The 20,584-nt window shown below is 49.2% G+C and overlaps 2 protein-coding genes and 1 long non-coding RNA gene across 8 annotated transcripts in view; 2 read left to right on the top strand and 1 right to left on the bottom strand.

The window, feature by feature from the left end:
- Positions 1–20,584, top strand: part of LOC308625347 — a 262,666-nt gene that overhangs the window by 116,125 nt on the left and 125,957 nt on the right. The window lies entirely within an intron of this gene.
- Positions 1–20,584, bottom strand: part of MTR (5-methyltetrahydrofolate-homocysteine methyltransferase) — a 131,520-nt gene that overhangs the window by 15,532 nt on the left and 95,404 nt on the right. The window lies entirely within an intron of this gene.
- Positions 6,017–9,969, top strand: LOC308611854 (moesin-like). The gene has a single exon (XM_081223978.1). The coding sequence runs from the start codon at positions 6,216–6,218 to the stop codon at positions 7,428–7,430; it is 1,215 nt and encodes a 404-aa protein (XP_081080104.1). The 5' UTR covers positions 6,017–6,215; the 3' UTR covers positions 7,431–9,969.

Raw genomic sequence — 20,584 nt, 5'->3', positions numbered from 1 at the left:
ATAAAACATGAGTAATACTGGTCAGTCCTAGGGTCACCTCCTTCAGGAAGCCTTCCCATACTAACATCATTTCCTCTCCCTTCACCAGTTGTGCTAATGCATGCCTGGCTTTACAGTAAAGGGTTAACTCAGCAGGCCTGGGATGTTCCAATGTTGCACATTACAAAGAAGGGACTGGACTTTGCTCCTGGGAGATAAACTCTAAACCCTCAGAGTATCCTGCCTGATAAAGAATGTCTTTGTCTACCTGGGGCCTCGGGCCATCCCAGAAAGTTTATGCTAACAATGTGAATTATGGGGGAACTTGGCTTACGTGCTATCTAACCTCTGGAGGAGTTGAAGCCTGAGTACCCCATAAGGTACTCAGACAGGTCAGACAGGTGAGCATGCCCTGCCTATGTGACTGGCTTCCAATAAAAGCCCAAGACACTAGGGCTCAGGCGAGCGTCCCTGGTTGGCAACACTCCATACATGCTGTCACACATCATTAGTGGAAGAATTAAGCTCTGTCCGTATGACTCTGAGGGGAGAGACACTTGGATGCTGGTGCCTGGCCTTTTCTAGATTCCACTCAATTTTAATCTGTATCCTTTCATGGTTATAAACCGTGATTGTGAGTATAACAGCGTTTCTGAGTTCTGTGAGTCCTAGCAAATCACTGAAACTGGGGGGTGGTCTTGGGGCCCCAAAACACACTGGTAGGTACCCCCTCTTCAGGGTTTCAAAGATACTCTGTTCATCTCTCCATCACTGCATTTACCACAGGCTTCCAGCCTCTGCCTAGGCATCTACCTCCCTGACTAGAGGACAGGCCCTGTGAGGGTAGGATTGCACCTTAACCACCTTCGTGCCCCTGGCTTCTAACGTGGGGCCTGGCACATAGAAGGTGCATCCTTACAAAATGTTTGCTGATGGAATGAGGCTGATCTTCACAGTCAACCATGAGCTTGTGCTAAAATAAGAAAGGAAACTGATCATCTGAGAAAAGTGAGGCTACTCTGTAAACTGTAAAACTAGAATCAGCTAAATAGTATTTATGACTATGATTATCAAATAGGTAGAGTAGCTGCCACCAAAGCTCAAAATAAAATCACAAAGGAAGAGGAAATGGCTGCTGCTGGTCACATCAGTTCCAAAAATCACATCACTGCCCCAACCCTGCATCCTCCAGCAGGATTTTCTAACACACAAAAAGGCAGGGAAGTTCAATACCATTATCTGAAATGGAGGAAGTTCGGCTGGATGATGGCTAAAGTGCCCATCAGCTTTATTTTTTTTTTATTTTTATTTTTTATTTTTATTTCTTTGCAGTACGCGGGCCTCTCACTGCTGTGGCCTCTCCCGTTGCGGAGCACAGGCTCCGGACGCGCAGGCCCAGCGGCCATGGCCCACGGGCCCAGCCGCTCCACGGCATGTGGGATCCTCCCAGACCGGGGCACGAACCCTCATCCCCTGCATCGGCAGGCGGACTCCCAACCACTGCGCCACCAGGGAAGCCCCCCCATCAGCTTTAAATGTCTATAATTCTGTGTGAATTGTCTAAGTATCTCTAATAACAATCCAATCACCTGTGAGTTAGTATAAAGCCAAATCACTTTATTAAGAAATATAATCAGGGCTTCCCTGGTGGCGCAGTGGTTGAGAGTCCGCCTGCCGATGCAGGGGACACGGGTTCGTGCCCCTGTCCCGGAAGATCCCACATGCCGCGCAGCGGCTGGGCCCGCGAGCCATGGCCGCGGAGCCTGTGTGTCCGGAGCCTGTGCTCCGCAACGGGAGAGGCCACAGCAGTGAGAGGCCCGCGTACAGCAAAAAAAAAAAAAAAAAAAAAAAAAAAAAGAAATATAATCAGTAAAGGCCATCGTGATAAGCCTAAAAACAGGCTCCCAAATGGTATGCATACCAGAGTAATTCCCAGTCTTATGTGAACCTCACCTCAATGGAGTCCTCATTTAGGAAATCCAGCAGAGCTCATGAAAACAAGAAGGGATGTCTACTCCTGAGCTCCCACAAAGTACATGCAATCAATGTTTTAAAACACTGTTGCGTTCTGCTAGAATTTAAACTCTGAGAAAGTAACCCCCTGATTTCCAGAACTTGACAGCATCCGACACAGGAACTACTGGGTAAATGGAAGGGGTTGCTACTGTTGGCTGGTCCCTTCCACACCCCCTGTGGAGCTCCTGCTGCCAGAGCTGCGGTGACAGGCCCCTCCCTGCCCAGGCTGACTTGCTCAATGGAAACAAGTTCATGGCCAATTATATGGGCTAATCTATGTGGTCCTTCCATCACAAAACCAGAGTCCATCCTGTGTTTTCTTGCCAACCATCAGACATAGTAGAGCTTTTCTTTTCCTTTTTTTCGTTTTTCTTTCTCATGGCAAATTGCAGCACAATTTATGTTGGGAATACGCTGAAAATTTATTTTCTAATTTAAAGAGGACTGAATATTTGCACCTTGTTTTTTATTTAAAAAAAAAAGAAGGAAAGAAAGTAAGGGGGCATCCATCGTCCGGTCTAAATCTCCAACTACTATGTAGTTGCCACATTTTGGAACCTTTCAAATAAATACATGAGACAGTAGCCAGAGTATGAGCCTGTGTCATGATCACTGCAGTGAGATCAAAAGGCTCTGAACCATCAATCAATCTAAACAAATCAACCTAAACAAACTGACTCCCGAAATGTGTCACTGGCAATTACCCAAATTATTTACCATCAGACTTATGTCTGAGTAATTTCAAAAGGTGGCTGTTTCTTTGTATATGAGAAGAGCCAACTACTGTCGGCTGCCTGGCTGGACCAAACAGTAAAAGGCACAGACACCCACGCCTCATCCTCTGCTGGCTTCCAGCTGGGCCCACGGTGCTTTAGCTCTTCCATACGGTGGAGGAGTGTCCTCGGAAGAGAATCAAGGGACCAAGTCCTTCCCAGCTAAAGTCTTCCCCGACCTGTGGGGTCAGTGTTACCACTGTGCACGAAAAGGGGACCAAGGGTCTGGTCTCCAAACAGGAAATGTTCACAGTCATTCATTAGCATTTGAAAACGGGAATAAGCCTTAAAGAGAGGCTTACTGGTTACTCAACCGTGGACCTGACATAACCTCTTTACGAAACACTATCCAAATATAAGATCCAAAAAATTGTTTTTAAATTGAGTTGTAGAAATGTAGTTTATTTGCACGTTAGTCTATCTCAATGGCAATTTAAATAACTGCAATTTTATGACTCCAGCCCGATTTAATTTTATCCTTCTTAATAAAGGAGACATTAAATATTAATGGAAACAAGTTTAACTAACGCCACACAGAGTAAGAGCACCTGCATTCAAATCCACACCTGTTGCTTCAGGGATGTGTGGCCTCAAGAGTTAATAATCTCTTCGTTCCTGTTTCCTCACCTCTAAAATGGGGATAATGAAAGTATCTACCTCATGAGGATTAAATAAAAAATCCATGTGAAGCACTTAGCACAGTGCTGGGTATACTATAAATATTTAATAATGTTAGCGATTATTGTATAATTTTCATATAAGTAAATTCAAAGATCTGAAAGAATTCCTTTGGAAAATGGCTCAGGAAATGTGTCGCCCTGGTCCAGGCTGCATGACAGTGCCTGGTAGTGTCACAAGTCACCAGGCCCCTCGCCTGCAAATGTGAAGGTTGGACTAGATTAGTGGTGTTTAAATTGCGCTCTTTCAATGAGAACCAGGAGTGGGATGAGGGGTGGAAGGGGCCGCTCTTCTTTGTATTCTACTGAGTTTTCAGGGGAGACATCACTTGCAAACAAGATTTCTGTGGCTAAAACAAACTTGGAAACCACTGGACCACATGGTCACTCAGATTCCCACAACCTATTATATCCCATTACTCAATGAAAATAATGAAACACATAACAAGAGAGGATGTTAGGCTTCACTGATGGAGAAAAGCAGGAAAAACCACTTAGGTAAGTTGTTTATTATATTTACCAAATTCTGTGTTTTCAACATATATCTGTGAATGCTTTTCTGCACTTGGGTAGGGTCAACTGGCCCATTCCAGATTAAACGGTTTTCTACCTGGAAATGGGTCATTTAAAAAAATTCTACATTCCTTACTACTCAGACATAAAAAAGAACAAAATAATGCCATTTGCAGCAATATGGATGGACCTAGATATTTTCATACTGAGTGAAGTAAATCAGAAAGAGAAAGACAAATACCATATGATACCACTTACATGTGGAATCTAAAATAGGACACAAATGAACTTATCTATGAAACAAAAACAGAATCATGGACATACAGAAGAGACTGGTGGTTGCCAAGGGGGAGGGGGTTAGAAGATGTAAGCTTTTATATAGAGAATGGATAGACAGCAGAGTCCTACTGTATAGCACAGAGAAATGTATTCGATATCCTATATTCAATAATGCAAAAGAGAATCAGGCACCCTGACTTCAGACTATACTACAAAGATACAGTAATCAAGACACTATGGTACTGGCACAAAAACAGAAATTTAAATCAATGGAACAGGACAGAAAGCCCACAGATAAACCCATGCACATATGGGCACCTTATCTTTGATAAAGGAGGCAAGAATATACAGTGGAGGAAAGACAGCCTCTTGAATAAGTGGTGCTGGGAAAACCGGACAGGCACATGTAAAAGTATGAAATTAGAACACTCCCTAACACCATACACAAAAATAAACTCAAAATGGATTAAAGACCTAAATGTAAGGCCAGACACTATCAAACACTTAGAGGAATACATAGGCAGAACACTGACATAAATCACAGCAAGATCCTGTTTGACCCACCTCCTAGAGAAATGGAAATAAAAACAAAAATAAACAAATGGGACCTAATGAAACTGAAAAGCTTTTGCACAGCAAAGGAAACCATAAACAAGACCAAAAGACAGCCCTCAGAATGGGAGAAAATATTTGCAAATGAAGCAACTGACAAAGGATTAATCTCCAAAATTTACAAGCAGCTCATGCAGCTCAATAACAAAAAAACAAACAACCCAATCCAAAAATGGGCAGAAGACCTAAATAGACATTTCTCCAAAGAAGATATACAGACTGCCAACAAACACATGAAAGGATGCTCAACATCATTAATCATTAGAGAAATGCAAATCAAAACTACAATGAGATATCACCTCACACCAGTCAGAATGGCCATCATCAAAAAATCTACAAACAATGAATGCTGGAGAGGGTGTGGAGAAAAGGGAACCCTCTTGCACTGTTGGTGGGAATGTAAATTGATACAGTCACTATGGAGAACAGTATGGAGTTTTCTTTAAAAACTACAAATAGAACTACCATATGACCCAGCAATCCCACTACTGGGCATATACCCTGAGAAAACCGTAACTCAAAAAGAGTCATGTACCAAAATATTCATTGCAGCTCTATTTACAATAGCCAGGACATGGAAGCAACCTAAGTGTCCATCAAGAGATGAATGGATAAAGGAAATGTGGCACATATATACAGTGGAATATTACTCAAAAAAAGAAATGAAATTGAGTTATTTGTAGTGAGGTGGATGGACCTAGAGTCTGTCAAACAGAGTGAAGTCAGAAAGAGAAAAACAAATACCGTATGCTAACACATATATATGGAATCTAAGGGGAAAAAAAAGGTCATGAAGAACCTAGGGGCAAGACAGGAATAAAGACACAGACCTACTAGAGAATGGACTTGAGGATAAGGGGAAGGGGAAGGGTAAGCTGTGACAAAGTGAGAGTGGCATGGACATATATACACTATCAAAAGTAAAATAGCTAGCTAGTGAGAAGCAGCCACATAGCACAGGGAGATCAGCTTGGTGGTTTGTGACCACCTACAGGGGTGGGATGGGAGGGAGACTCCAGAGGGAAGAGATATGGGAACATATGAATATGTATAACTGATTCACTTTGTTATAAAGCAGAAACTAACACACCATTGTAAAGCAATTATACTCCAATAAACATGTTAAAAATATACAAATAAATAAATAATGCAAAAGATTATTAAAAAGAATGTATATGGCTCTTTCCTGGGTGGGGTTTGTGAAGTCGTGGCCCGTTAGCAGGAAGCGGAGCAGTCGCCCCGACGCTGGCGAGAGACCCAGTCCGAACCCCCAGTCCCCGGAGTCCGAGCCTTGTGTACTGCGTTCTCAGCGCCGTCCGACAGCTCCCAGCCAAACTTCACCAACTCCGCCGCCTTTTCCGCCACCATGCCCAAGACGATCAATGTGCGTGTGACCACCATGGACGCAGAGCTGGAATTTGCCATTCAGCCCAACACCACTGGCAAGCAGCTGTTTGACCAGGTGGTGAAAACTATCGGCCTGAGGGAAGTTTGTTTTTTTGGTCTGCAGTACCAGGACACTAAGGGTTTCTCTACTTGGCTAAAACTCAATAAGAAGGTGACTGCCCAGGATGTGCGGAAGGAAAGCCCCCTGCTTTTCAAGTTCCGGGCTAAGTTCTACCCTGAGGATGTATCCGAGGAATTGATCCAGGACATCACACAGCGACTATTCTTCCTGCAAGTGAAGGAGGGCATTCTCAATGATGATATTTACTGCCCACCTGAGACTGCTGTGTTGCTGGCCTCCTATGCTGTCCAGTCCAAGTATGGTGACTTCAATAAGGAAGTCCACAAGTCTGGCTACTTGGCCGGGGACAAGTTGCTGCCACAGAGAGTCCTGGAACAGCACAAACTTAACAAGGACCAGTGGGAGGAACGGATCCAGGTGTGGCATGAGGAGCACCGGGGCATGCTCAGGGAGGATGCTGTCCTGGAGTATCTGAAGATTGCTCAGGATCTGGAGATGTATGGTGTGAACTACTTCAGCATCAAGAACAAGAAAGGCTCAGAGCTGTGGCTGGGAGTGGATGCCCTGGGTCTCAATATCTATGAGCAGAATGACAGACTGACTCCTAAGATAGGCTTCCCCTGGAGTGAAATCAGGAACATCTCTTTTAATGACAAGAAATTTGTCATCAAGCCCATTGACAAAAAAGCCCCGGACTTCGTCTTCTATGCTCCTCGGCTGCGGATTAACAAGCGGATCTTGGCTCTGTGTATGGGGAACCATGAGCTATACATGCGCCGCCGCAAGCCCGACACAATCGAGGTGCAGCAGATGAAGGCACAGGCCCGGGAGGAGAAGCACCAGAAACAGATGGAGCGTGCTCTGCTGGAAAATGAGAAGAAGAAACGTGAGATGGCAGAAAAGGAGAAGGAGAAGGTTGAACGGGAAAAGGAGGAACTGATGGAGAGGCTGAAGCAGATCGAGGAACAGACTAAGAAGTCTCAACAAGAACTGGAAGAACAGACCCGCAGGGCTCTGGAACTTGAACGGGAGCGGAAGCGTGCCCAGAGCGAGGCTGAAAAACTGGCCAAAGAGCGTCAAGAAGCTGAAGAGGCCAAGGAGGCCCTGTTGTAGGCCTCCCGGGACCAGAAGAAGACCCAGGAACAACTGGCCTTGGAAATGGCAGAACTGACAGCTCGGATCTCCCAGCTGGAGATGGCCCGACAGAAAAAGGAGAGTGAGGCTGTGGAATGGCAGCAGAAGGCTCAGATGGTACAAGAAGACTTGGAGAAGACCCGTGCAGAGCTGAAGACTGCCATGAGCACTCCTCATGTGGCAGAGCCTGCCGAGAATGAGCAGGATGAGCAGGATGAGAACGGTGCAGAGGCCAGCGCCGAACTGCGGGCTGATGCCATGGCCAAGGATCGCAGCGAGGAGGAACGTACCACCGAGGCAGAGAAGAATGAACGTGTGCAGAAGCACCTGAAGGCCCTCACTTCAGAGCTGGCCAATGCCCGTGATGAGTCCAAGAAGACTGCTAATGACATGATCCATGCTGAGAACATGCGACTGGGTCGAGACAAATACAAGACCCTGTGCCAGATCCGGCAGGGCAATACTAAGCAGCGCATTGATGAATTTGAGTCCATGTAATGGGCACCCAGCCTCTAGGGACCCCTCCTCCCTTCTTCCTTGCCCCCACACTCCTACACTCTTGCCTAACTCACACTGTGCTGGAGCCACTAACTAGAGCAGCCCAGGAGTCATGCCAAACATTCAGTACAGCCATGGGACCAAACCTAGCCCCTCAGCCCTCACTCACTTCCCTAGGCAGAGAGATGGCCCACTATGGTGATGATGGGACCCTCTTTTTCTTCTATCCCAGGTGATCTAGCTTTCTAGAAGAGATCACTTTCTCAGCTCAGAGGCACTTCCCACTTGATTTGGGAAATACCCCCATATTTACTGTTGCTCTGCAGGAGTCAAGTGTAGTACATTGAAAACTGGCCCCCACCACTGCCTTACTCTTCATGGTCCTGTGATTTGCAGAATTGGAACGTCACAGGGTTTAGAGAAGGAGGCGGAGCCCTGGCTATATGCTCTAGGATGTCAACTGCCCTAGGATTAGGCCTCCCAGTGTCCATTCCTTCTAGAGTTATTTAGGCTTTGTAATGATTGGAGGCTAAAAAGATGTTCACTCATTCTTCTCTCTACCTCCCAGATTGGGCCTGTTACAAACTCGGTCCCAGTAAACCTTGTCCCTGAGTTCAGGGACTTAGTTTCTCTTCAGGGTGATATGGGGGAGACAGTGCCTGCAAGAGGCTTCACCAACATCCTGGAAGGCCGTTGGCCATTCTGTTCAGACAAGATTAGGTAGAGGATCTGCCCCTATGCCTTATGGGAGCCTAGACTTGTTTCAAGTGAGCTTTATGGGCAGAGATATCCCTTACTTATCATTCTGTGTTCCTCTTCCCCTCTTGGGATCTGCCCCTCCCCACTCCAATCCCCAACCCCCCTCCAGGTAGAACAGTAGGGATGGTTACCCCCAAACCCAGCCAGCCCCATCCAGGACTCTTGCTAAAGGGAGGAAATATTCACACATGGCTTCAGTATTTTACCTGCCAGGGGTCCCAGACCACTTCTCTCTTCAGAGTTACCTGGACCACAGCTCCTGCTTCAGGGCCATTAAGGCCTTGGTTTGGTGAGCCCTGGATCTTGATGTCAGTTGGCTCAACTGGTGAGTGGGTGGAAGAAGCTGAGTATGGTGAGAGAAGCTTGTGGCCCAGATCCTACAGTTTACACCTCTCCAAGGTGGTGATTGGGTCCTGCCTCTGTTTAATAAACCTCTAACCCAGGTCTTGCCACCAGCTGTGCTATCCCTTGGAGCTGTAAACCAGAGAGCTGTTAGGGGCTCTGGCCTGGTCCTTTTCACACTCCCACCTCTTTCTTTCCACCCAGAAGCAGCCTCCTCCTCCTCTGTCTCATGTGTGCTCCTTTTCTTTCCACCAGTATTATATATTTTAGTGGCATCTAACTCAATATTGATTTCTGCGTTTCTTGCGAATGCACCCTTAGAAGATATTAGTGTTGGGACAGGATCATTTTGGCCTCATTCCCTTACCACCCCTACACCTAGGAAGCATATGCTATATTGTAAAAGAATATTTTGCCAGGAAAATTAATGTAGGAAGCTTTCAGTATTAGTGATATCACCTGTCACTATAGGTCATACAGTCCTTTTTTAAGGTTCTTGGTATTTGGTTTTATTGTTCCTATTTTTGCCTTCTCCTCAAAGTTCATTCCCCAAGGGGCCCTACTGTCCTTCCATGCAGTGCCCCTAGCCCAGAGCCCATGGCTTTGATCCCTCCCTCCCCTTGCCTCCTGCTTGACCTTGCGGAGTCTTATGTGCATTGCTGTGAATTATATTGACACTCTCTTGGTGATACGCCCTATATTGGCTAAATTCAAACCTGGAATTGTGGAGCAATCTAGCTGCCTTAAAGGTAGTACCCCCCGCCCCAGGGAAGCTGGGGAAAAAGGTTAGATTTTATATTCAGTTTTTGTGTGTGTGTATTTTTGGGGTTTTTAAAATTTGTTTTTGGAGGGGTTTATGCTTAACCAATGTTCTATTTCAGTGCCAATAAAATCTAGGAAGACTTCAAAAAAAAAAGAATGTATATGCATAACTGAATCACTTTGCTGTACAGCAGAAATTAACACAAGTTGTAAAAAGAACTATACTTCAAATAAATAAATATTGATTAAAAAATTCAGCATTCCTTTCAACTCTGGCACAGAGTTAAGAAAGTGCCCATTCATGTTTCTAAATATTTGTAAAAGGCTGAAATATCTCTCTGGGTTGGTGCCAAGGTCCAAGTGTCCTGGAACCATTCCTATTACTCAGGCCAGCACTGCTGCAGCTGGCTCGGGGAGGGGTGCCAGAAAGCACAGGACACACTCACACGTCCTCCTTCCGGCAATGCACACACCCTCAGTGACCACGACACGAGCCCAAGGATATTCTTTCACATTTTTCTAGTAGAATTCAACAAAAACCAATAAAGGTTTTGGGCGATACCCTCAACTCTCAGCGCTCTGTGTTTCCCCTTCACAGCACCTCTGACTCTCAGCACTCTGTTGCTCATTCACAGCAGGTTTAACTCTCAGCGCTCTCTGTTGCCCCTTCTCAGCAGCTCTAAACCACAGCGCTCTGTGTTGCCCCTTCACAGCAGCTCTGTCAGGGCTCTGTGTTGCCCCTTCACAGCAGGTCTAACTCTAAGGGTTCTCTGTTGCCCTTCACAGCAGCTCTAACTCTCACCACTCTCTGTTGCCCCTTCAATGCAGCTCCAACTCTCTGCGCTCTCTGTTGCCCCTTCAAAGCAGCTCTAATTCTGTGCGCTCTCTGTAGCCCCTTTTGAGAAGCTCTGACTAAATATGAGCGCTCTCTGCTGCCCCTTCGCAGCACCGCTAACTCTCACCACTCTCTATTTCCCCTTCAAAGCAGCTCTGAAACTCAGCAATCTCTATTGCCCCTTCACAGCAGGTCTAATTTTCAGCGCTCTGTGTTGCCCCTTCACAGCAGCTCTAACTCTAAGGGCTCTTCTGTTGCCCCTTCAATGCAGCTCTAACTCTCAGCACTCTCTGTTGCCCCTTCACAGCAGCTCTGACCACATCTCAATGCTCTGTGTTGCCCCTTACACGCATCTCTAATTCTCAGGGCTTTCTGTTGTCCCTTCACAGCAGCTCTAACTATCAGCGCTGTTTCTCCTTAAAAGCATCATCGAGTAACTCTCACCGCTCTCTGTTGCCCTTTCACAGCAGCTGTAATTCTCAGCGCTCTCTGTTGCCCCTTCAGAGCAGCTCTGACTAAATCTCAGCGCTTTCTGTTGCCCCTTCAACGCAGCTCTAACTCTCAGCGTTCTCTGTTGCCCCTTCAGAGCACCTCTGACTAAATCTCAGCGCTCTGTGTTGCCCCTTCACAGCAGATCTAACTCTCAGCGCTCTGTGTTGCCTCTTCAACGCAGCTCTAACTCTCAGCGCTCTGTGTTGCCTCTTCAACGCAGCTCTAACTCTCAGCGCTCCGTGTTGTCCCTTCACAGCAGCTCTGACTAACTCTAAGACCTCTCAGTTGCCCCTTCACAGCAGCACTAACACTCAGCACTCTCAGTTTCCCCTTCAGAGCACCTCTGACTAAATCTCAGCGCCCCTTCACAGCAGCTCTAACTCTGACCACTCTCTGTTTCCCCTTCACAGCACCTCCGACTAACTTCAGCGATCTGTGTTGCCCCTTCAGAGCAGCTCTAGCTCTCATCGCTGTGTTGCCCCTTCAATGCAGTTCTGACTAAATCTCAGCGCTCTGCGTTTGCCCTTCACAGCAGCTCTATCTCTCAGCCCTCTCTGTTGCTCCTTCAGAGAAGCTCTGACTAAATCTCAGCGCTCTGTGTTGCCCCTTCACAGCAGCTCTAACTCTCAGCGCTCTAAGTTGACCCTTCAGAGCAGCTCTGACTAAATATCAGCGTTCTCTGTTGCCCCTTCACAGCAGCTCTACCTCTTGGCGCTTTTTCGCCCCTTCAGAGCAGCTCTAACTAAATCTCAGCACTCTGTGTTGCCCCTTCACAGCAGCTCTAACTAAATCTCAGCACTCTGTGTTGCCCCTTCACAGCAGCTCTAACTCTCAGCGCGATTTTGCCCCTTCACAGCAGCTCTATCAGCGCTCACTGTTGCCCCTTCACAGGAGCTCTAACTCTCAGCGCTCTCTGTTGCCCCTTCACAGCAGCTCTAACACTCAACACGCTCTATTCTTCCTTCAGAGCACCTCTGACTAAATCTCAGCACCCTCTGTTGCCCCTTCACAGCAGCTCTAACACTCAGCGCTCTCTGTTGCCCCTTCACAGCAGCTGTGACTAAGTCTGCTCTCTCTGTTGCCCCTTCAAAGCAACACTAACTCTCAGCGCTCTCAGTTGCCCCTTTACGGCAGCTCTATCTCTCAGTGCTCTGTTGCCCCTTCAGAGCAGCTCTGACTAAATCTCAGCGCTTTCTGTTTCACCTTCACAGCAGCTCTAACTCTCAGCGCTCCGTGTTGCCCCTTCACAGCAGCTCTAACTCTAAGCGCTTTCTGTTGCCCCTTCACAGCAGCTTTAACTCTCAACACTCCCCGTTGCCCCGTCAGAGCAGCTCTTACTCTCAGAGTTCTATGTTTCCCCTTCACGGCAGCACTAACCATCAGCGCTCTCAGTTGCCCATTCACAGGAGCTCTAACTCTCAGCGCTCTCTATTCCCCCTTCAGGGCACCTCTGACTACATCTCAGGGCTTTCTGTTGCCCCTTCAGAGCACCTCTGACTAAATCTCAGCGCTCTCAGTTGCCCCGTCACAGCAGCTCTAAATCTGAGCGCTCTGTGTTGTCCCTTCAATGCAGCTCTGACTAAATCTCAGCGCTCTCTGTTGCCCCTTCACAGCAGCCCTGACTCTCAGCCATCTGTGTTGCCCCTTCAAAGCAGCTCCAACTCTCAGAGCTCTGTGTTGCCCCTTCATATTAGCCCTAACTCTCAACGCTCTGTGCTGCCCCTTCATAGCACCTCCAAGTCTCAGCGCTCTGTGTTTCCCCTTGAGAGCAGCTCTAACTCTCAGGGCTCTCTGTTTCCCCTTCACAGCAGCTCTAACTTCAGCGCTCTCTGTTGTCCCCTCACAGCAGGAATGACTAAATCTCAGCGCTCTCTGTTGCCCCTTCCCTGCGGGTCTAACTCTAAGGGCTCTCTATTGCCCCTTCACAGCAGCTCTAACACTCCTCGCTCCCTGTTGCCGGTTCCCAGCATCTCTAGATCTCACCTCTCCCTGTTTACCCTTCATAGCATCTTTAACTAACTCTAAGCACTCTCTTTTGCCCCTTCACAGCAGCTCTAACTAAATCTCAGTGTTTGCTGTTGCCCCTTCAAAGCAGCTCTAACTTAAGCGCTCTCAGTTGCCCATTCACAGCAGCTCTAACACTCAGCGCTGTCTGTTGCACCTTCACAGCAGCTCTGGCTAAATATCAGCGCTTTTTGTTGCACCTTCACAGCAGCTCTAACTCTAAACGCTCTACCTTTCACCTTCATATTAGCCCTAACTCTCAATGCTCTGTGTTGCCCCTTTATAGCAGCTCCAAATCTCAGCGCTCTGTGTTGCCCCTTCAGAGCAGCTCTAAATCTCAGCGCTCTGTGTTGCCCTTGATAGCAGCTCTAAATCTCAGCGCTCTGTGTTGCCCCTTCAGAGCAGCTCTGACTAAATCTCAGCGCTCTGTTTTGCCCCCTCAGAGCAGCTCTGACTAAATCTCAGCGCTCTGTGTTGCCCCTTGAACGCAGCTCTAACTCTCAGTGCTTTCTGTTGCCCCTTCACAGCAGCTCAACTCTCAGCCCTCTTTTACCCCTTCAGAGCAGCTCTGACTAAATCTCAGCGCTCACAGTTGCACCTTGACAGCAGCTCTAACACTCAGCGCTCTCTGTTGCCCATTCAGAGCAGCTATGACTAAATCTCAGCGCTTTCTGTTGCCCCTTCACAGCAGCTCTAACTCTCAACACTCTCTGTTGCCCCTTCACAGCAGCTCTAATTCTCAGCGCTCTCTGTTTTCCCTTCACAACAGCACGAACTCTCAGCGCTCTCAGTTGCTCATTCACAGCAGCTATGACAAGCTATCAGCATTCACTGCTGCCCCCTCACAGCAGCTCTAACACTCAGCGTTCTCTATTGCTCCTTCAGAGCACCTCTGACTATATCTCAGCGCTTGCTGTTGCCCCTTCACAGCAGATCTAACTCTAAGCGCTCTCAGTTGCCCCTTCACAGTAGCTCTGACTAAATCACAGCGCTCTCTGTTGCCCCTTCAGAGCAGCCCTGATTCTCAGCCACCTGTGTTGCCCCTTCAAAGCAGCTCTAACTCTCAGAGCTCTGTGTTGCCCCTTCAGAGCAGCTCTTACACTCACAGATCTGTTTTCCCTTCACAACAGCACGAACTCTCAGCGCTCAGTTGCCCATTCACAGCACCTCTGACAAACTATCAGCATTCACTGTTGCCCCCTCACAGCAGCTCTAAAACTCAGCGTTCTCTAGTCCTACTTCAGAGCACCTCTCACTAAATCTCAGTGCTCTGTGTTGCCCCTTCACAGCAGCTCTAACTCTCAGCGCTCTCTGTTGCCCCTTGAGATCACCTCTGACTAAATCTGAGAGCTTTCTGTTGCCCCTTCACAGCAGCTCTATCTTTAAGCGAGCTCAGTTTCCCCTTCACAGCAGCTCTAACTCTCAGCGCAATTTTTCCCCTTCACAGCAGCTCTAACTCTCAGCGCTCTCTATTGCCCCTTGAGATCACCTCTGACTAAATCTGAGAGCTTTCTGTTGCCCCTTCACAGCAGCTCTATCTTTAAGCGAGCTCAGTTTCCCCTTCACAGCAGCTCTAACTCTCAGCGCAATTTTTCCCCTTCACAGCAGCTCTAACTCACAGCGCTCTCTATTGCCCATTCAGAGCAGCTATGATTAAATCTCAGTGCTCTCTGTTGCTCCTTCACAGCAGGTCCGACTAACTCTCAGCGCTCTGTTGCCCCTTCACAGTAGGTCTGACTAAATCTCAGTGCTCTCTGTTGCCCCTTTACAGCAGCTCTAACACTCAGCGCTCTGTGTTGCCCCTTCCCATCAGCTCTAGCTCTCAGCGCTGTTTTGCCCCTTCAGAGCACCTCTGACTAAATCTCAGCGCTTTCTGTTGCCCCTTCACAGCAGCTCTAACTCTTAGCGCTCTCAGCTGCCTTTTCACAGCAGCTCCATCTCTCAGCGCTCTTTTGCCCCTTTCAGAGCAGCTCTCACTAAAGCTCAGGGCTCTCTGCTGCCCCTTCATAGCAACTCTGACTAAGTCTCAGCACTCTCTGTTGCCCCTTCCCTGCGGGGCTAACTCTAAGGGCTCTCTGTTGCCCCTTCCCTGCGGGGCTAACTCTAAGGGCTCTCTTTTGTCCCTTCACAGCAGCTTTAACTCTCACCACTCTGCTGCCCCTTCAGAGCAGCTCTAACACTCCTCGCTCCCTCTTGCCGGTTCCCAGCAGCTCTAACTCTCACTGCTCCCTGTTGCCCCTTCAGAGCAGCTCTTACTCTCAGAGCTCTGTTTTCCCTTCACAGCAGCAGTAACTCTCAGCGCTCTCAATTCCCCCTCCAGAGCACCTCTGACTAAATCACAGCGCTTTTGGTTGCCCCTTCACAGCAGCTCTATCTCTCAGCGCTCTTTTGCCCCTTCAGAGCAGCTCTGACTAAAGCTCAGCGCTCTCTGTTGCCCCTTCGCAGCACCTCTTAACTCTCATCCCTGTCTGCTGCCCCTTCAGAGCAGCTCTCACTAAATCTCAGCGCTCTCTGTTGCCCCTTCACAGCAGCTATAACTCTCAGCGCTGTCTGTTGCCCCTTCAGAGCAGCTCTGAGTAAATCTCAGCGCTCTAATTTGCCCCTTCACGGCAGCTCTGACTCAATCCCAGCACTCTCTGTTGCCCCTTCCCTGCGGGACTAACTCAAAGGGCTCTCTACTGCCCCTTCACAGCAGCTCTAACACTCCTCGCTCCCTGTTGCCGGTTCCCAGCAGCTCTAACTCTCAGCGCTCTGTGTTGCCCCTTTACAGGGACTCTAACTCTCAGCGCTGTCTGTTGCCCCTTCAGAGCAGCTATGACTAAATCTCAGCGCTGTCTGTTGCCCCTTCACAGCAGCTCTAACTCCAAGCGCTCTCAGTTGCCCCTTCACAGCAGCTCTGACTAAATCCCAGCGCTCTCTGTTGCCCCTTCCCTGCGGGTCTAACTCTAAGGGCTCTCTATTGCCCCTTCATAGCAGCTTTAACTCTCACCACTATGCTGCCCCTTCACAGCAGCTCTAACACTCCTCGCTCCCGGTCGCCGGTTAGCAGCAGCTCTAACTCTCACTGCTCCCTGTTTCCCCTTCACAGCAGTTCTAACTCTCACCGCTCTATTGCCTCTTCACAGAAGCTCTCTCAGCGTTCTGTGTTGCCCCTTCAACGCAGCTCCAACATCAGCGCTCTGTGTTGCCCCTTCACAGCAGCTCTATCTCTCAGCGCTTTTTTGCCCCTTCACAGCAGCTCTGACTAAATCTCAGCGCTCTGTGTTGCCCCTTCACATCAGCCCTACCTCTCAGCGCTCCCTGTTGCCCCTTGACAGCAGCTCTTACTCTCAGCTCTCTCAGGTGCCCATTCACAGCAGCTCTGACTAACTATCAGCGCTCACTGCTGCCCCTTCACAGCAGCTCTAACTCTCAGCGCTCTGTTGCCCCTTCAGAGCAGCTCTGACTAAATCTCAGCGCTCTCTTTTGCCCCTTCACAGCAGCTCTAACTCTCAATGCAGTGTTGCCCCTTCAATGCAGCTCTAACTCTCAGCGATTTGTGTTGCCCCCTCACAGCACCCCTGACTCTCAGCCATCTGTGTTGCCCCTTCAAAGCAGCTCTAACTCTCAGAGCTCTGTGTTGCCCCTTCACATTAGCCCTAACTCTTAGCGCTGTCTCTTGCCCCTTCAGAGCAGCTATGACTAAATCTCAGCGCTCTGTGTTGCCCCTTTAATGCAGCTCTAACTCTCAGCGCTCTCAGTTGCCCCTTCACAGCAGCTGTGACTAACTCTCCGCGCTCTCTGTTGCCCGTTCACAGCAGGTCTGACTAAATCTCAACGCTTGCTGTTGCCCCTTCACAGCAGCTCTAACTCTAAGTGCTCTCAGTTGCCCCTTCACATTAGTCCTAACTCTCAACGCTCTGTGTTGCCCCTTCAATGCAACTCTAACTCTCAGCGCTGTGTGGCGTCTTCAGAGAAGCTCTGACTAAATCTCCGTGCTCTGTGTTGCCCCTTCCCATCAGCCCTAACTCTCAACGCAGTGTTGCCCCTTCAATGCAGCTCTAACTCTCAGCGATTTCTGTTGCCCCTTCACAGCAACCCTGACTCTCAGCCATCTGTGTTGCCCCTTCAAAGCAGCTCTCTCAGAGCTCTGTGTTGCCCCTTCACATTAGCCCTAACTCTTAGCACTGTCTGTTGCCCCTTCAGAGCAGCTATGACTAAATCTCAGCACTCTGTGTTGCCCCTTTAATGCAGCTCTAACTCTCAGCGCTCTCAGTTGCCCCTTCACAGCAGGTCTGACTAAATCTCAGCGCTGTCTGTTGCCCCTTCACAGCAGCTCTAACTCTTAGCGCTCTCAGCTGCCTTTTCACAGCAGCTCCATCTCTCAGCGCTCTTTTGCCCCTTTCAGAGCAGCTCTCACTAAAGCTCAGGGCTCTCTGCTGCCCCTTCATAGCAACTCTGACTAAGTCTCAGCACTCTCTGTTGCCCCTTCCCTGCGGGGCTAACTCTAAGGGCTCTCTTTTGTCCCTTCATAGCAGCTTTAACTCTCACCACTCTGCTGCCCCTTCAGAGCAGCTCTAACACTCCTCGCTCCCTCTTGCCGGTTCCCAGCAGCTCTAACTCTCACTGCTCCCTGTTGCCCCTTCAGAGCAGCTCTTACTCTCAGAGCTCTGTTTTCCCTTCACAGCAGCAGTAACTCTCAGCGCTCTCAATTCCCCCTCCAGAGCACCTCTGACTAAATCACAGCGCTTTTGGTTACCCCTTCACAGCAGCTCTATCTCTCAGCGCTCTTTTGCCCCTTCAGAGCAGCTCTGACTAAAGCTCAGCGCTCTCTGTTGCCCCTTCACAGCAGCTATAACTCTCAGCGCTATCTGTTGCCCCTTCAGAGCAGCTCTGAGTAAATCTCAGCGCTCTAATTTGCCCCTTCACGGCAGCTCTGACTCAATCCCAGCACTCTCTGTTGCCCCTTCCCTGCGGGACTAACTCTAAGGGCTCTCTACTGCCCCTTCACAGCAGCTCTAACACTCCTCGCTCCCTGTTGCCGGTTCCCACCAGCTCTAACTCTCAGCGCTCTGTGTTGCCCCTTCCCTGCGGGTCTAACTCTAAGGGCTCTCTACTGCCCCTTCATAGCAGCTTTAACTCTCACCACTATGCTGCCCCTTCACAGCAGCTCTAACGCTCCTCACTCCCGGTTGCCGGTTCCCAGCAGCTCTAACTCTCACTGCTACCTGTTTCCCCTTCACAGCAGCTCTAACTCTCACCGCTCTATTGCCTCTTCACAGAAGCTCTCTCAGCGTTCTGTGTTGCCCCTTCAACGCAGCTCCAACATCAGCGCTCTGTGTTGCCCCTTCACAGCAGCTCTATCTCTCAGCGCTTTTTTGCCCCTTCACAGCAGCTCTGACTAAATCTCAGCGCTCTGTGTTGCCCCTTCACATCAGCCCTACCTCTCAGCGCTCCCTGTTGCCCCTTGACAGCAGCTCTTAACTCTCAGCTCTCTTAGGTGCCCATTCACAGCAGCTCTGACTAACTAACTATCAGCGCTCACTGCTGCCCCTTCACAGCAGCTGTGACTAACTCTCCGCGCTCTCTGTTGCCCGTTCACAGCAGGTCTGACTAAATCTCAACGCTTGCTGTTGCCCCTTCACAGCAGCTCTTACTCTAAGTGCTCTCAGTTGCCCCTTCACATTAGTCCTAACTCTCAACGCTCTGTGTTGCCCCTTCAATGCAACTCTGACTCTCAGTGCTGTGTGGCGTCTTCAGAGAAGCTCTGACTAAATCTCAGCGCTCTCTGTTGCCCCTTCAACAGGAGCTCTCACTCTCAGCGCTCTCTATTGCCCCTTCACAGGAGCTCTAACTCTCAGCGTTCTGGGTTGCCCCTTCAACGCAGTTCTAACATCAGCGCTCTGTTTCCCCTTCACAGCAGCTCTAACTCTCAGCACTCTGTTTCGCCTTCAAAGCATCTTCGAGTAACTCAGCACTCTCTGTTGCCCCTTCAACAGGAGCTCTCACTCTCAGCGCTCTCTATTGCCCCTTCACAGGAGCTCTCACTCTCAGCGCTCTCTATTGCCCCTTCACAGGAGCTCTAACTCTCAGCGTTCTGTGTTGCCCCTTCAACGCAGTTCTGACATCAGCACTCTGTTTCCCCTTCACAGCAGCTCTAACTCTCAGCACTCTCTGTTTCGCCTTCAAAGCATCTTGGAGTAACTCTACGCACTCTCTGTTGCCCCTTCACAGCAGGTCTGACTAAATCTCAGCGCTCTCTGTTGCCCCTTCCCTGCGGGTCTAACTCTAAGGGCTCTGTATTGCCCCTTCACAGCAGCTTTAACTCTCACCACTCTGCTGCCCCTTCACAGCTGCTCTAACACTCCTAGCCCCTTATTGCCCCTTCACAAAATCTTTAACTCTAAGCACTCTCTGTTGCCCCTTTTCAGAAGCTCTGACTAAATCTCAGCGCTCTGTGTTGTCCCTTCATGGCAGCTCTACCTCTCAAGGCTCTGCTGCCCCTTCAGAGCAGCTCTGACTAAATCTCAGCGCTTTCTGTTGCCCCTTCACAGCAGCTCTAACTGTCACCGCTCCCTGTAGCCCCTTCAGAGCAGCTCTTACTCTCAGCGCTATGTTGCCCCTTCAATGCAGCTCTAACTTTCAGCGATCTCTGTTGCCCCTTCACAGCAGCTCTAACTCTCAGCGCTCTGTTGCCCCTTCAATGCAGCTCTATCTTTCAGGGATCTCTGTTGCCCCCTCACAGCACCCCTGACCCTCAGCCATCTGTGCTGCCCCTTCAAAGCAGCTCTAACTCTCAGAGCTCTGTGTTGCCCCTTCACATTAGCCCTAACTCTTAGCGCTGTCTTTTGCCCCTTCAGAGCAGCTATGACTAAATCTCAGCGCTCTGTGTTGCCCCTTCAAAGCAGCTCTAACTCTCAGAGCTCTGTGTTGCCCCTTCACATTAGCCCTAACTCTTAGCGCTGTCTTTTGCCCCTTCAGAGCAGCTATGACTAAATCTCAGCGCTCTGTGTTGCCCCTTTAATGCAGCTCTAACTCTCAGCGCTCTCAGTTGCCCCTTCACAGCAGCTCTAACTCCAAGCGCTCTCAGTTGCCCCTTCACAGCAGGTCTGACTAAATCCCAGCGCTCTCTGTTGCCCCTTCCCTGCGGGTCTAACTCTAAGGGCTCTCTATTGCCCCTTCATAGCAGCTTTAACTCTCACCACTATGCTGCCCCTTCACAGCAGCTCTAACACTCCTCGCTCCCGGTTGCCGGTTCCCAGCAGCTCTAACTCTCACTGCTACCTGTTTCCCCTTCACAGCAGCTCTAACTCTCACCGCTCTATTGCCTCTTCACAGAAGCTCTCTCAGCGTTCTGTGTTGCCCCTTCAACGCAGCTCCAACATCAGTGCTCTGTGTTGCCCCTTCACAGCAGCTCTATCTCTCAGCGCTTTTTTGCCCCTTCACAGCAGCTCTGACTAAA

The sequence above is a fragment of the Mesoplodon bidens genome, assembly GCF_964165515.1.
Source record: "Mesoplodon bidens genome assembly, chromosome: 1".
NCBI classification, from domain to species: Eukaryota; Metazoa; Chordata; class Mammalia; order Artiodactyla; family Ziphiidae; genus Mesoplodon; species Mesoplodon bidens.
Note: the sequence above shows the minus strand (reverse complement) of the source record. Positions and strands in the feature narration are given on the sequence as shown.

Bases quoted from the DNA above. Each gene is read 5' to 3' on its own strand.
- LOC308611854 (XM_081223978.1), top strand. From the start codon at position 6,216: ATGCCCAAGACGATCAATGTGCGTGTGACCACCATGGACGCAGAGCTG.